Genomic DNA, 16,805 nt, shown 5'->3' on the forward strand with positions numbered 1-16,805 from the left:
CACGGGATTAGCCACGGGTATGCCTTAGAGAATTTAGATAGATAGATAGATAGATAGATAGATAGATAGATAGATAGATAGATAGATAGAGCTTTAGGATTAGATGTGGATAATGAGGTTTTTACCCCTATGAGGAAATCAAAGGTTGCATATATAGATGGGAACAAGATTTCTTTGAAGGCAGAAACAAACGGAGTCTAGGAGGGAAGGATCTCACAACAATTTATAACCTTTCATAAATGGGACATAGTATTTGGGAGGCAGGTCAAGTAATGGGGCTGGTTTGCCTGGCCTGGCCTGCCTATTTGACCAATACTGGCCTAGAGAATGAATGAATGAATGAATGAATGTACATAGGAAGCTGCCATATACTGAGTCAGACTATACATCCATCTAGCTCAGTATTGTCTTCACAGACTGGCAGAGGCTTCTCCAAGGTCACAGGCAGGAATTTCTCTCAGCCCTATCCTGGAGATGCCAGGGAGGGAACTTGGAACCTTCTGGTTGGAACAGACACACACCATGCCTCAGCACAGCAAAAATACTAATATTTCACATTTCTCTAATGGGTTTCACCTCCTGCCCCGCAGCTTAAAGCACTTCATGTCAAACATATATAAAACATTTATTTTCATGATTTTAGCAAAAAGCAGTACTTCACGAAGGAGATAACCTGCCTGCTCCTTGCTTCCATTTTGGCACTGAATCTTTGCCAATCCCACATGACGCAGTTATTTAGTTACTGGCATCACCAAAAGACCCGTGATCCTCTCCCTTCTAGGTTTCAGCAAGTCATGAACTTGGGACCAATTGTCTCTCATGATCAAAGAATTTTCTTCTTGGGAACAGTCCAATCCAAACGCCACTCCTCAGGGCCTAGAAGATTCCGGTCTATTATCCATCCTGCTTCTGTCAGTCCTAGAAGGGAAAGAGAGAGATGTAGAACAAGGAAGCGATACTAATTTGTATAACTTGTTCAAGCAGCAGAATTCAGTAGTTCTCAGTGACACGCACGCAAGTCAGCATTTATATTTTCACCACATACCTGTCAGGAATTTCGGAAATATCCTGTTCAATAGCCGATGTATTTCAGAGACTGTAACCCAGTCTTTGTTACAAGGTCCTGGATGACAAAAACAACAACGATGATCGGAAATAGGAGTGATCTACCCCACAAAGATTTTGTGAGAAGGAACAAGACAAAAAAAACAACCCACCACATTGCACATCTATCAATATCTATCTGAATTATTTATCCTGAGCCTTTAAGATGCATTAGGCTACAAATGCAAACAAAATAAACCAAGCGGTGGGCCAACTGGGCTGAGAGAATCTCACTGCAAACAAGCAGCTGCCTTATGCCAAGTCCGACTATCCAGTCCAGCACTCTCCAGCCTGGTTGACACATGCAGGGGGAAAGGTGGTAGAATAAACTGTGCCACTTCACACTGGAGGGGGAAGTGGAAGGGTCACTTTTTATAAAGTTATCCTCTACATTAAAAACTCCCTGTAAATTGAAAACCAGCACAGCATGTCAAGAACTAGGCTATGTCCTGTGGGCAAGAGCCTATGAGATCCAGAAGGCAGTTAAGTGAGATGAGGCAGATTGCAGCACCATGGAGAGCTCCGTGGGACAAGTTGATCCAATAGCGGTCAGTAGTAGGGATGCGCATGAACCTGTTTGGAGGCCCTTTTATGGTTCAAACAACTGGCGGTTTGAACCGGTTCGAATAACCAATGATTCATCCAGTTCGAAGGCAGTGGGGGTGCTCTTATCCCTCCCACCGGCACTGCACTTTCAAATGGTCCAGTGGGACACCAGCATACTGCCCAATGTGCACGGAAGTGCAATGCGCACGTGCCTGAGGTGCGCACACACACACACAGAGTACTTCCAGCCACTTCTGGTCTGACAAGGAGACGGGGTGGAAGGGAGGTAAGCTGCCGCCCCGCCGGACCGTTTTAAAGTGCAGCACCGGTGGAGGAAATGCGGTGGGAGGGGTAAAAGCACCCCCCATCCGCCTCAGATCCTGAAATACCTCTGAATGCAAGCTACTTGGGCTCAGCCTCCTTGAGTGGAAAAGAGAAGCCTTGAAGGGGCTGCCTTCTGATGTCTGGCACTCCTCTGCTCTGTTTGATCCCACCTAGCTTGTCGCCAGTGCTGGCCTGGAGATACCAGGGAGTGCAATGGGGTGGGAGGGGCCATCTCTGAGGGTGTTGTTTTGGGAGACTCCACCAGAGCTCTTTCTTGTGCTGGCCCAATATCAAGGTCCAGGACTGGGTCTGGCATTGCTCCTGCTTTCGCAGGTCAGTTTAAGAGTTACTGCTCCTGGTGGGAGTCAGACTAGACTAGATTGAACTTTTATCCCTTATGAATCTTCTGTTTACAAGGTGTGTGGGTTTTTTTTAATTACATGGGGAGGATTCAAAGTGGTATCTCCCACCAGCAATTTGGAAGTGGTACAGTCCATTCTACCACCTCATTCTCTTGACTGACCTAGACTATCTGTTTTGCCAACCACCCTCCAAAGACGTCTTTGCTAACTCTGCTACCCAAGATGCTTTAACTGAACTTTCAAAAGCATCTGCCCTTATCACAATCAGCTTGGGCTGCTTCCCTTCTTCCAGATTCACTTCCAGGTTCATCACCTTCATGCAGCTTATGTTGCAGATCCAGAAGAGACTCTCTTTCCACTAGGAATGCTGACACATCCGGACACAGCAGAGCCTCCAGGATGAGAGTGTGAGTACAGGCTTTAATCACATCCACACTGCCTGCCTGCCGGTGCAGGAGCACAGAAATAGTTCCTATGACGAGAGAAGAGACAAGGGAAAATGGTGCGGGAGAATCCTTAGATTTTACACACACTTTTTAAAATTAGCTTCAGCAATCCTCCACTAGAATGGGGATTGGAACCTGGGTCTTCCCCAGTCCTAATCTACCAATCTGGCTCTCCCCATCTTTACAGTCATAAGGACTAGAAACTTGACTAAACTCTTTGCCAAGTAGCACAGAATACACAACCCTTTCTGTAAACTGTTTCTTTTTCTTGTTTTAGCCTCCAGCAACGCTGGAGAACCTCCCCCAGTAAGTGCCTCGATCCCCAGCTTCTTCTTGCCCCTGCCTTCTTCACATACTCACCAGCTGCTCGGTTGAAAAAGATCAAGTGGTTTGTAGAGTTTCCCTCAAGAGCTTTCTGGAAATCAGCAACACTGATGGGGATCAAAGGAGAAGTCATTAATGTCAAAAGTTAAAGGAGGAACTCCGCAATTTGGGAAGGGGTTCCGGAATGCAACCTAAAAGGGTTCTGGATTTCCTAGAAGAATATTTTGAGCCAAGGAGATTTGTATGGGAAGAGGTAGAAATGAACCAGTTGGTAAAATGTATTTAATAATTTGTGTTCAAAATTTTTGAAATGTCTTTCCAATTGGATTGTACAAAAGGTTATTCACAATTTTTTTTTAAACCTAAACAAGACATCCTGGCTGACATACAGAGCAAGGATGGAGCAGGGCAGCAAGAGAGCAGCCTGACATAACTTCCCAATTAACTGCACTGGTGCAGCAGCACTTTTTGCCACCCTTCCGCAGGAAGCCCTCTTTGCCACCCGAAAATATGTCCCTGAGGGTACTGCAACCCTCTGGGACATATTTCAGCCTGCCCAGAAGGTTTCCTGGGGAAGTGGGCAGCCTTAAACTGCCCCTTCCCTGCTGTACTGGTGCAGTTGGTTGGGAAGCTGATAGTGACGTGGTGATGCTCTCACCACACTGGAGCATCCTTGCTCTGCATTTCAGTTGATGTTTTTAAAAAATATTTGTAATGGGTTTCCTCAACAGCAAGAAGGATAAGGAACTTCTAGTTGCTCTTTCTCACCTAGAAGCCACAGTATGAAGTGGAGCCCCCAGAGTCATACTGAGTTGCTGACGGAACCCTGCAAAAGAGACAAAGACAGGCTAATTTTTATTTTACATTTTTATTTATTTTACATTTATATCCCACGCTTCCTCCAAGGAGCCCAGAGCGGTGTACTACATGCTTAAGTTTCTCCTCACAACAACCCTATGAAGTAGGTTAGGCTGAGAGAAAAGTGACTGGCCCAGAGTCACCCAGCGAGTATCATGGTTGAATGGGGATTTGAACTCGGGTCTCCCTGGTCCTAGTCCAGCACTCTAGCCACTACACCATGCTGGCTATGGCACTGTTTAATAAAGAAGGATTCAGAAAGTACAGGCTGTGCTTGAATTGAGACCGGGCTCAGCCCTGGAACATATTTTCAGTGGAAAGCTCCACTCCAGGACATCCTAAGTAATAGCAGAGAGTACTTCTGAGCAACTACAGAGAGCTCACACACATCTGGAACAAGGAGGCAGACCTTTTAAGCCAGAGGACATGGGCCAGTATCCCAGAAGAGCAAGGAGCTGTGTGATCCATCAGGGATGCTCACAATTGCCTGCTGATGGGGAGGGAGGCATTGCATTTTCCTCCACCCCAGGCCGCAAAATGTCTTGGACCACCTCTGGTTAGCAAATGGCCCCCTCTATCCCCAAGCATATATTGAAAGAAAAGGGCAGCATCAACCTTTTCAGCACTTTCTAACCTCTCCCTGCCCCTACAGCAAGGGTTCTCATGGTCTCTGGCCGCTGTGGCTGGGGATGATGGGAGCTGTAGTCCTGCAGCAAAAGGTGAGACAAGCAGCAAGGCCCCTCCGTTGGCCAGAGGAAGATCAATTGTCAAATGGCCCCTCCCCTTTGAGGGGCCAAACAAACAGCTGGTGACTTGAGGCTGGCAACCCTTGCTCTAGAGGAGAACAGTGACCTGGGAATGACCCAAGACAGATGGCAAAGATATGTGTAGCTGAAGTGCCCTGGGCTTCTTTATGTAGACAGGAGAAGTCCTCCTAGGACAAACAACGCAGGGGTGAGCCCTTAGAGGGTGTGTGTGTGTATGTATATATATATATATATCCCCCCGAAACAGAACAAAGATTTTCAAATTACATCAAATACACAGGAACAAAAAAAGAAGAAGATTCTCCAACAATGCACTTTGCAATCCACTTTCATCTGTACTCACTAGTTAATATTTACATAAAAGAAATGAGGACAACAATAAAAGCTCTAATAATAATACTACCTGTTCCTAATTGTCTAATTTGTTTGTTTGTTAGATTTATATCCTGCTATTTCCAACAGGCTCACAGTGGCTTACAGCATTTTTAAAAAATTAATAATCCTGTTTCAAAGGGGTTCATAATCTTTTTCTAAAAAAAAAAATTAAGTGGGGGGCGGGGGTGTCAGAGGGGAGGCCCCAGAAGGCACTTGGTCTTTCTCAGGCCGACCGAGGGGGCCTTGCCGCTTGCCTCACCTTCTGCTGCAGCCTAACGGTGGTGATTTCTGACTTGTAGTTTATGACTTGTCAATATATTTTATAAATATCAGCATTATAAAGGCATACCTTACATCTTGGCAGAAGAGTATCAAATTAAATCTTTCAGGTCTTGAATATGGAAAGTTATTTCTATCTACAAGGCTGAGGAAGGGTAACCATTTCTCAAGAAAATTATCTCTATACGTCGAATTAACTGAACTTCTTATCATCACCATGAGGAGAGTCCCTCACCCGTGGAGAGTCTGGACTGTGCAAGCAAGCCCTTAGTTACCTGGCAACAGGGGCTCCTGAGGGTTGACAAGAGCAGGGTCTGGAACCTTCTCCCATCGCAAGAAGTGGCACAGGACGAGGCGCAGTCGTGCCCAGTTGAGGGTCTCCATGCAGATGGCCCGCACGGCCCGATAGTTGGCATAGAGATGCAGGACCGTGAAGAGACCGTAGAGGGAGTAGGTGAGGCTGAAAGGCAAGGAGGCCAAGGAATCACAGAAGGCAAGGAGGCTGCCCAAACCCCTTTCTTCCGTGCTATCTTTGTAAATCTCTTGCTCCTTCCACAACCCACCTATATGCCCTATGTTAGACAGTGTCGTTCGTTAGTTCTTTTATTGCAGCCGTAGGCCAAACAGAAACAAAAGTGACAATAACACAACCATTCAGAATTACAGTTAAAAGAGTAAATATAGATACATATACAGATAAACTAAAACTAGCATAAAATCAAACCTATAAAAGATCATGGCGGGATGTCTGTCTCATTGCCCCATAAATAAATTTGGCTACCACTTGGGTGACTTCATCGTTAGTATCAGCCAAGCAGTAGTTAAGATAGAAGGAATCAGGCCTACCAGGGAATTGCTCTAGTACTGGATACAGTAATTCACTCCTAGAATCATGATAGAGGGAGCAGTATAGAAGAGTATGAGTGACTGTTTCCAGGCTACCCTCCCCACATGGACATAACCCCGAAACAGGTTGTTCTTTAGAGAACTTCCTTTGGAACAAAGCCGAAGGTAGTACATTCAGCCTAGCCCTAGCAAAGGCTGACCTAAATTTAGCAAAATGAAGAGTGGTTAGATATCTAGCAGCCTGGTTCCCAGCTGGAAGCTAAATACCGAGATAGAAAGGGGAACAACATTTATTTCCAAGGTCAACTTGGCATTGGTACTCAATGTCCTTTAGGCGCTGAATGACAATAGCCTTCGCCTTTGCAAATCCCAGGGGGAAAATGTAAGAGGGAGAAAGCCCCATGCCCAACATTTTAATGGTGACAACAGACAACCATGGGTTAGGGAAGGTGTCTCTCCATATATATTGGACATTTGAGGGTCGCTGAGGGTCCAAACAGAGTTTAAGCCACTGTGTCAATGAGGCCTCCCAAGCTAAACAGGAGATCGGATAGGAACCGGTCTCCAAACATAATGCAGTGTAAGAGACACATTTGGGGACACATTTGGAGACACATTTCCACCTGCATGGAACGTTGGGCTATGCAGCTATAGATATTAGCCTTGTCACAAAGGACAGGGGTCTTTCACTCACCAGAGATTATCAGCTACGAGAGGGATGAGGAGAAGACTGAAGAGCAGGCCAGCTAAGTTCACCAGCGTCTCCTGGGTAAACAAGAGGTGAAGTCAGGAGAGAGCATACTGTAGGCCTCAGGCCTTTCACAAGGCTGGCCAGCCAGTTTATGCCTGAGCACCAAGCTCTCACCTGGCTTCCATCTTTGGCTGAAACATCTGCCATGTTGTTCCGCCGAGCCTGGTGCATGGTAAGGGCTGCCCGAGTAGCACCTCCAGCAACGCCCACTATACACTGAAACCAAGAGAGGGCAAAGAGAAGAGACAGATAAGAAGAGAAGGGAAGGCCTGAGGCTGCTTACTGAGCTAAATATGTCACACCAAGCCCTCATTCTCACGGCACCTATAAGCTCCCAGGAATCAGAACAACACTGGCACCACTCTGACTCCAAGTGCCAGACCAGTCCTTCTTCCCAATACCAGCACCCAGGAGGGGTTTTGCCAATCCTTCTGCCCCAGTTATACCCACACTGACTTCCAACTCCTCTCCCACTGTCCATCAGAGCTATCCCAGCATACCCCAAACTGCAGAGCTGCTGCCTTTATACCTTGAAGAACCCACTGGTGCACACGATGAGAGTGAAGCATGCTGGGAATGCTGGTGCCACAATCTCCATGAAAATGGCCACATCATTAAGGACATCCGCAAAGAGCCTACGGACAGTGCGGGTGGGAGTCAAAGCTCAGCCAGCTAAAGTCACACACCCCAAACACACTACTAAAGGCACAACACCCATTTCTCAGTAGCCCTATTCACACGTTGTATTCACCACTTGTACAATCTGTGCACATTGTACACAGCTTGAGATCTGTACGCAGGTAAAGTTATTCACTTGTTACTTTCAACGCAGGAAGAGCAATACACTTCCCATCTGCAGTCTAGGGTCCTGTACCCAGGCTGACTTTTTAAACAAACACAGTTCCAGTCTTTCACAGAAAAACATGTGTGTATGCAGACTTGTGAACGCAGGTACAACATAATGTCTGAATAGGGCTGAAAAAGGTACAGGATGGTGTGAGTCAAGAATTTAAGTGGTTTTGTAAAGTTGTGAATGTCTTTTTATGTGCATCTTATTTTAACTAATAAGATTCTATTTTTAAAAGTGTACAGGATGGTGACAAGCTGATACTAAGATCTGGACATGGATAAAAAAGGGGAAGAAATCTATACCTGAAGTCAAAATGAAGAGGAAAAATTCCTCCCTCTTTACCTCCATTGCTTAGCATCGCAATCCAATTTGCTCCTGGAAAGGGTGGGCGGGGGGAGAAGGAAAGGGAAAGCAACTTGAAGATCAAATTCAGAAAAAATACACAGCCGTCCCACCCAAACAGATTTCCCCACCCCAGCCATACCAATGCAGGGAGGGAAGCAAGACTCACCCCTTGCTCCAAGCAAAGAGAATTCGGCCCAGCATTCCCGTCCCATCTGTAACCAAAGGGGTGGGACACACGTGTGAGAGAGAGGACCTGGAGGCAGCAGGGCTCGGTGGGGGAGAGTTTGTGGGGAGGGGGTTGGTTGGGACAAGCTTTGAACAAGCAAGTCACAAGGAGAGAGGTTTTTCTGGCAGGGGGAGGGGAAAGAGAGGTTATAGGCTGGCCAGATGGAGACGGAAAGGGAGCTTGGGGTCAGAGAGGGCCAAAAAGTTAAAAGGGAGGGTGGATGTTGAGAGAATCCTCTTTGGTTAAGAGTTTTAAACTCAAATAAAGGCAAAAAGAAGGGCTCTGAGCCACTGGTTCAGTGGGTCTTATACCACAGGTATGTTTTTCAGTTCATGTTTGAAGGGAAGACATAAGCCAGGCACATGTAACTGGCCATGGACCATAAATGGATATCTACTGTGTTTTGACAGATGTGCCACCTTCTTTTTCCAGTGCTGAGATTCACAAGGCGTATAAGCAGCCATTGTAGTGCAGCGCAGGGGTTCACGAATTTGGGTCCCCACTCAGATGTTGTTGGACTACAACTCCCATCACCCCCAGCCTCAGTGGCCAAAGGCTGAGGATGATGGGAGTTGTAGTCCAACAACATCTGGGGACTCAAGTTTGAGGACCCCTAGTTTAGTGGCGAAAGGACCAGACCTGGACTGGGGAGAACTGGGCTTAAATCCCCACTCAGTCAAGGAGCTCACTGGGGATCTTGGGCCAGTCACCCATCCTAGGTCTAAACTACGCAAGGTTGGTGAAGATAAAATTGAGGAGTGGTGGGGTGAGAATGATATACCTTGCCCTCAGCTCCTTGCAGGAGAAGTTGGGATAAAAATACAAGGATGGTTATAATTATAGAGGCCCTGAGATCTGCAGTTAGATGATGAAAGTGTTGTGGCAGACTTAAGGAAGCAACAAGGGATATATGAGGCCAGGAATTCTATCCCACAAAAGCTGCCACCACATGTGAGGGCACATATCTAACTCCAGGTTATCTTTGCGGCCACCACTCAGATCCGTTTGGGCAAGATCTGAGACTAAAAATTGCTGTCTTATTTTTGTGAGAGCATGGGGTCTCTCTTCTGGTGATGTAGGAGAGGAATTAAAATATTCTTATTTCTTGATAATATTAAAACAACAACAAGTTTTATTCTTTTAGCTCAAGTTCTTAAGAGTGATGGTTATAAGGTTTCAATGCAAAGAAGCATAAATGGTCTCAGGGTTATATCTCTTAATTTACAACTTACAGTAGTATTGCTATTTTTCATATAAACAAACAGCTGTCATTCTTTTCTTGCTTGCTTTCTCCACCTTGTGGTTGGGTGCCTCACTTCGATCCTTTCTGAGACCTCTTGGGTCTTTATACAGGCAATGGCTTTTTACAGAGAGCAGATTGACTCCCTGTCTGTGCGTAAACCCCGCCTAGAAGAAATCTTTCCTAATTAGTACATCAGAAGTGTCCAGCCTTGGGTCCCCAAATGTTGTTGGACTACAACTCCCATCATACTTGGCACTTTGGCCATTCTGGCTGGGAATGATGGGAGTTGTAGTGCAACAACATCTGGAGACCCCCGGTTGGGAACCCCTGCAGTACACCATTTTTCCTCCAAGCCTCCAGCTCACCCTTTCCCCCTCTTATTATTTATTATTATTTATTTATTTGATTTTTATACCACCCTTCCAAAATGGCTCAGGGAGGTTTACAATTAAAAACAAACCATTAAAACAGTAAAGAGCTACAACAAAAATTAAAAAACAATATAACAACAATTAACGATTAAAAACATTTTAAAACAACAATTAAACAATCACAGTAATTAAAAACCCTAAAACTGGGTTAAAATATTAAAACCGATTTAAAAACTCTGGAAAACCAGACCAAACAGATATGTTTTAAGAGCTCTCCTGAAGGCTAATAGAGAATTCAAATTACGGATTTCCGCAGGGAGCGCATTCCACAGCCCCGGAGCAGCTATAGAGAAGGTATACCTTCTTTCTTAACTGTCCTCCAACTGATTTCTACCTGTTTTTTGCCCTCTCACTGTCTTCTCTCCTAGATTCCAATCAAGGCTTCTCTATCACTTCCTCCTGCTGCTGCTGTCAATCAATCTCCTGGACATACACACACATTTCTATAAACACAACTTTTAAACTGCCTATGTTTAAAATATGTATATGTAAACATATTTGCACCTGTAAACACATGTACAAATAACACCTTTGAATGCCTGCAGCCCATGTGGATTTCAGGCTAGGGGGTTACTGATGAGAGAGGAAATATGATTGGAGGCAGAGTAATGAGATGAAAGTCCAAAATGCTGTGGGGCATACGGTTATTTCAAAGGGCACAGACATTAGAGTATGAGTTGCAAACATGCATTTTAAGACACATTAGCTAGTAAAAGAGGTGAGATGGGGAAGAGATCTCAGGCACAGGGGAAGAGAAGGCAGGTCCCACCTTTCAGTATCCAAGTGACAGTGGCCGCCGTCACGGTTGAGGTCTCGTCCCCGACTCCCACCCCCTTCAGCATGGCCTGGGTGGCCAATGTCCCCGTGATGCTACTAGCAAAGGCCTAGGTTGGGGGAGGAGAGCAAGGAGGCAATTAGGGCATAACACAGAAGGAATGAGATGTGTATAAATCAAGGTGTGCCCTAGATAATAACCACTGGCTTGTGGTCATCCTTTCACCCTCAATATGCAGTCCCACCCCCGCCAACAATCCATCCAAGGTGAAGACCATGTTGAAACAAAAATATTCGGCATAAACAGATGTCTCCGCTCTAAACATCCTTTGTCCACCCTGAACAGAGGTTCTGGCTCCCCTTCTTCAACTCTAAGAATGCAGAAGAGGAAGAGGGTAACGCCTGATCACCCCTTTGGAAGGAAGGAGGCCCATGGACAATTAGGAACATAGGAAACTGCCATATGCTGAGTCAGACCATTGGTCTATCTAGCTCAGTATTGTCTTCACAGACTGGCAGCGGCTTCTCCAAGGTTGCAGGCAGGAGTCTCTCTCAGCCCTATCTTGGAGATGCTGCCAGGGAGGGAATTTGGAACCTTGATGCTCTTCCCAGCGAGGCTCCATCCCTTGAGGGGAATATCTTACAGTGCTCACACTTCTAGTCTCCCATTCATATGCAACCAGGGTGGACCCTACTTAGCTAAGGGGACAAGTCATGCTTGCTACCACAAGACCAGCTCTCCTCTGTTTTTTTGCCACCTCACCTGCACTGTGTCCCAGACTTGATAGGCGAGGTAGTCTGGACTCACACTTTTAGGATAACCTTGGGGTAGGAAGACTGACTGCAAGAGATAGAGAGGAGGAGAAGGACAATACCACATTTACACAAATAGAAGACGACTCTGAATTTAAGATGACATCCTTTAAAGAAGGATATACCTGTATTTTATTTAGTTATTTAAAATATTCTATAACGCCCAAAAACTTGCGTAACTGGGGGGTTCACAATTAAAATTTCAAAACATCAAATCAATTAACAATTAAAATCATTTAAAACATTAAAAAACATTTAAAAATCATTTACTCAAAATGAAGTGGACTCTGAATTTAAGAGAATGCCCCAACTTGCTAGTCTGTGACTGTATCAGTAAAGATGGATTGACTGACAATGGACCAATTTTTAACACTAAAGAACTTGGGAGGAAGCTAGTCTTGGATTCAGGTAAACAAGGAATCCACAAGAAGAGGGATACACCCCCATCACCACTTCTATTTTGGGGCACCACACATGTGTTACTATTGGTTTCCCCCCACCCCAGCAAGGTGACTGAAACCTATGCAGGAACTTTGGTGACTTTAGCTTTCTCAAAAAGAATTTAAAAAAAAAATGGATCATGATTATTTTGCAAAGATATATCAGTTTTAACACACACACAAAATATTTGTTTGGAGGATTCATGCTCTGCCTTTTGGCCAAATGGTCCTCAAGGTGGTTTTTAAAAAACTGCAGTAACATTAAAAAAAAAAATCACACACAGATGCCAAGCACAAGTCAGCCACCCTTAGCCCTCTGGATAATGGCAGAGACTAAAACTCTTCTTAAAAGTATAAAACAGCAATTGTAGAAGTTGTACAGATACATACTGAGAATTATACATTGTCATAGTTTGCACAAATAATCTTCAGGAGTCTTTTTAAAAAGAACAGTAGTTTACTCACCGTGAAGATGTCCCGTAGAGAACGGTACGCCTGATCTTCGGGTCTGTCTGGGACACAATTCAGGCTCCCATCGGGCAAGGGCTGGTAGTGCTGAGCACTGCGAGAGCCATAACTTTCTGTACAAAGTGGTTGCACCTCAAAATCCATCATCATCGAAGCTGAACTTCAAAGGCAGACAGTATTCAACAATTGCTATAGTAAAGAAACACAAATGTGAACTTGGCCTGCCAGGGCTATAGCCCCTTTCTTGCTCTATTCACACATTATTTCAACGCTCATGCCTCAAGTGTACACAGATACAGTTATTCACATGTAGTGTGATGCTGAGCACAGGTACAGCAGTATAATTCTTAGCTGGACCACCATTTGAGGGGCCTGTATCCAGGTTCACTTTTAAAATGAATGCTGCTAAAGTCATTCACACAAACACATGTACAAGTGAACAGACATCTGCACACTCACACAACATAATGTCTGAACAGGGCGTGATAATTATCACAGATTTGTGAGGGGCTTTCAAATCCCTTTCCCTTAGGAGGTCTCTCATTCACTCTGCCATCTTCCAGATAGAGCCCTTCTGCCTTAAAGAGGATTCCAGAGTATGCCATAAACATCACTGTCACCAGTTCTCAGAGGGTGGGTGCTAGACCCAAGCAGAGAGAAGGAAAGAGACCAGGGTCACACAGTGTCTCTGCTGGCACTTCTAGGCTACAACGGAACTGGTTTTTCCACTCTTACAGTAGCTCTCAATGAAAAGTACAGAGGATTTTTTTTAAATAGAGGGGTGCCACTCTGTGCTCGGAATGAAGCATGGCCAATGGCTGTTTTCAGTTCCTACCAAAAGTCATTCTGGTCCTTTTTGATATCTCTGTGATCCAACAAGCCTGACGGGATGCTCTGCGTGGACAGAAAGTCCCTCTGGATCATATCCCAGAATCCTCTGCAGTGTACAGGACACACTGGGGCAGGCTCCAAGGAACAGTCTCCATCCACACAGGGCACCCGGGCTTGCTGGGCCTAGTGATTACTCCACAGAAACTGCACCCTAAAATCAGCCACAAGAGGCATCGTGCCGGCCATTACTGCTCTGCTTGTTGAAGAACCCCAGAATTCTGTGGAGGAGCTGGACAACCACTGCTTCGAACACAAAGGAATCTCTGATCATAGCACTGTCTAGGCCCAGGACTCCCAACCAGGGGAGAAATTCCCAAGGCCAGGGGTCCCCACCTAATGTTGGACTACAACTCCCATCATCCTCAGCCACAACAGGCTTCATTTGTTGTGGCTGGAGATGATGGAAGTTGCAGTCCAGCACCATATAAGGACCCAGGGTTAAAGCCCTGCCAGGGTTTTAACCCAGGAAATTATATAGTGAAAGTGTGTTTTTCGCACTAAATGTATCTGTGGAAGCACTGATGCTACAGACATACTGACTTAACTGTTAAGGCTCCCTTCAATGAAACCCAGGAATGTTGCCTTATAGGGGTGCCAAAAGTCCCATAGTAGAACCCTTCAGCTCATGGGCAGAACTGGATTTCGCAGAACTCCTTCTTTGGCTGAAATCTGCAGCAGCAAAACCAAGTGCGGGTTCAATGCAGACACATCCACCCTTATACAAGAAGCAACATATGCAAGCCACAATGCACATGTCCGTACTGATCATGCTGCCAAGCACAAAGGCTGCTTGCTTGCAGAGCAATTCTCTACTAAAAACACTTCCGCAAATATCCAGCGTGAAACACCGACAAGCAGGAAACCTGCATATTCCCCCTGGAGTTCTCTGAACAACTCAAAAGCGTACTCCCTTACCAGTCCAGTAAGAAACTCTATTTGAAACTGTATGGACTTGCGCAAAATACCGCATCCCAAAGTGTGCACATTCCTTTCAATCACGCAGAGACTATATACGTATTCAACACAAACATGCAAACACCCTTGCACCCAGCCCCTGCACACGATGTGATCAGACTACAGTAATACACACAAGTGTTCCATAAATGCACAGCTGATGCATCCTGGCAGATTTTTCCAGCTGTGATTGCTGACAGTAAATCACACACAGACATCAGCTCTTACCAAGAGTACCTGTGCAATGCCTATAATCCCCCAGAGTGTTGTATAGCATGGCACTATCACCTTCAATGTGAGCTACCTCTACACACCAGTATCCAGGGACCAGCGAATCACCCCGCAACTTCCAGTTACGCTTTGCCAAGTGGCAGGTCGCTGCTGTTTCTGTTAGGGCTGCAGAGGATGCTGGGAAAGTGTGGCAATGAACTATGGGGGCTGTAGTCTTGGACTGTTGGATCCTTGCTGTTTCACACACCTAGATAGAGGTAAAGTGTGCCGTCAACTCCTGGTGACCACACAGAGCCCTACTCTTCCTTTATTAAGAGCAATTCGTTCCGGGGGGCATGCTGCATCAGAATTATGGATCCAAGTGTGCATATTCAGGGTTATTTTAGATAGGTTTAAAATCCGCCTAGTCTCAAGAAAAGGAAGCACCCACGCGTGACAAACGCAGAAAGAGTTACAGAAACAAACGAAACTTAATTGCAATATCACTGCAAGCAAGCAAGCTTCCTAGGCAGCAAGAATGGGTTAACGGTGGATATCTGATGCTTGTTGAAATCTCAGAAGTTAATAGGGTGGAGGGAGTGTGCCTCTGTGCATGCGTGCGGAAAGCTGGGGATTTTTTTTAATTATTAGTTTAGTTGCAGCAGCTTTCCCCATCATGGAGAGGCATGGGGAGAGGCACGTTTAACCACCCGCATGCCATGCGGTGGTTAAACGGACAAAAGACCCGGAGGCAGCCTTACTACTACTCCGATTGGGTTGCGGCGGTGTGTGTGTGTGTGAAGAAATTCTAGGAGTTTTGTGTTTTTCTGGGTGAGGTCTTTTTGGAAAGAAAAACACAGAAGTTTCTCTTCACTTTTCCCTAGTGAGAAATATCCACTTTCCCCTAATGAAATACATAGATAGCCGCCCCCCGCCCCCGAAGCATCAGCAGCAGAACCCGGCTCTGAGAGCACCACCAACCAGCTAGTGCGCCCCTCTTACGCCCCTTTTCGCCTGCTTTGTCCAGGGAATCGGGAACATAGAGAGCAGGGAAGAGGTGCAAGCCCGGCCCCTCTTCACCGACACCTTCCCCTTCTCGAAGAGAGGAATTCTGGGAAATGGAGTCCCCATCTAGCCCTACTAAGGGCACTTGGGCGGAGAGAAGTAGAAAGTTTCCCATCCCAGTCCCAGACTGCGGCCAGGCACTTGGGCAAAGAAGAGGGGGAAGGTGACCGGCGCTTCTCTCTTACGGCTCCGGGAGGAGATGGTGGACAGTGACAATATGCAGAGCTACCCAGGAGACCAAGGCAGGGAAGCCGGCAGAGCTCAGTGGTGGGAGCGGAGCACCCCTGAGCGTGCACAAGGTCCCAGGCATAATCCATGACCCCTCCCGGTCGGGGAAGGAAGGCAGAGAGAGAGAGAGAGCGAGCCACTCTCAGGCAGTGTATACAATACGGAGCTAGAGTGGATGGACTCACCGTGTAACTTAATCGAAGGCAGCTCCAGACGTGCCTCAGGCCCAGTAAAACGATCAAGAATGACCCCTGAACGTTCTCCTCCAGTGAAGCCAGGCGTGGGAGCGACCACTCCATCTCCTTGTATAGGAGAAGATCCGTGGTGGTGTCCCAGGGAAGTGTCCTGGCAGCTAAGCCTTCTCCCTACTGTAGCCAGGCTGTTTGGCTTTGGCCGGTGCACCTGGCGGGGGTCTCTGGAGAAAAGGGACACTCCACTGAACTGCTCCTATCACTGTTTGTGTTTAAGCACTACAGAATGCTTATCATTTTGATACACATTTCCTTAAGGTTCATTCAGGCTGGTTATCCTAGATGTTTTATTGGCCTATCTGTATATACTTGTACTAGTAAATGTTGTTGATATTGTTTGTATTTGAATTATATTACTCTTGAATTATATGGAGATCAGGGAAAGAGTCAAGGCCTAGGAGAAATATTACACACAAACTTGGGACCCCTCCTAATTAGAGCTAGTTCCCCTGAGAAGGGCTACACTAAGAGGCTAAGTTAACAATTAACTTAATTGTAAACCACCCAGAAATGCACATTTGGGACAGTATAGAAATATTTCAAATAAATGAACAAGCAAGGGTAAAGGAGAGAATGCAGTTAAAATATGGAATATAGTGAGAACTGATTTGCAAAGATGGAGTAGAATAAATTT

At 45.8% G+C, this 16,805-nt stretch overlaps 1 protein-coding gene across 15 annotated transcripts; it reads right to left on the minus strand.

The window, feature by feature from the left end:
* Positions 1-606: 606 nt before the first annotated feature.
* Positions 607-15,686, minus strand: RUSF1 (RUS family member 1). 15 transcript variants are annotated; one of them, XM_053260779.1, is made up of 16 exons: positions 15,609-15,686; positions 14,646-14,895; positions 12,570-12,761; positions 11,615-11,692; positions 10,847-10,961; positions 8,344-8,389; positions 8,175-8,207; positions 7,512-7,617; positions 7,097-7,198; positions 6,926-6,996; positions 5,661-5,845; positions 3,875-3,932; positions 3,143-3,213; positions 2,650-2,808; positions 1,046-1,123; positions 607-918 (listed from the first exon to the last, which is right to left on the minus strand). In XM_053260779.1, exons 3-16 carry the CDS (start codon positions 12,720-12,722, stop codon positions 824-826), a joined length of 1,350 nt encoding a protein of 449 aa, XP_053116754.1. In that variant the 5' UTR covers positions 12,723-12,761; positions 14,646-14,895; positions 15,609-15,686; the 3' UTR covers positions 607-823. The 15 variants fall into 15 exon arrangements, with proteins under 15 accessions (XP_053116754.1, XP_053116759.1, XP_053116761.1 ...); XM_053260784.1 differs by lacking the exon at positions 15,609-15,686 and adding an exon at positions 14,004-14,132 and having other exon boundaries at positions 14,646-15,582; XM_053260786.1 differs by lacking the exon at positions 15,609-15,686 and adding an exon at positions 14,009-14,132 and having other exon boundaries at positions 14,732-15,581.
* Between the last annotated feature and the right edge of the window lie 1,119 nt (positions 15,687-16,805).

Source organism: Hemicordylus capensis, chromosome 6 (assembly GCF_027244095.1).
Source record: "Hemicordylus capensis ecotype Gifberg chromosome 6, rHemCap1.1.pri, whole genome shotgun sequence".
NCBI classification, from domain to species: Eukaryota; Metazoa; Chordata; class Lepidosauria; order Squamata; family Cordylidae; genus Hemicordylus; species Hemicordylus capensis.

What these genes read in the sequence shown, in the direction of transcription:
- RUSF1 (XM_053260779.1), bottom strand. Translation starts at nt 12,722, where the DNA reads ATGATGATGGATTTTGAGGTGCAACCACTTTGTACAGAAAGTTATGGC. An exon ending in CTCTTTGCTTGGAGCAAGGG is followed by an intron (nt 8,208 to 8,343) that starts GTGAGTCTTGCT and finishes CACCCTTTCCAG; the next exon opens with GAGCAAATTGGATTGCGATG. An exon ending in CTTTTTCAACCGAGCAGCTG is followed by an intron (nt 2,809 to 3,142) that starts GTGAGTATGTGA and finishes CTCTCGTCATAG; the next exon opens with GAACTATTTCTGTGCTCCTG.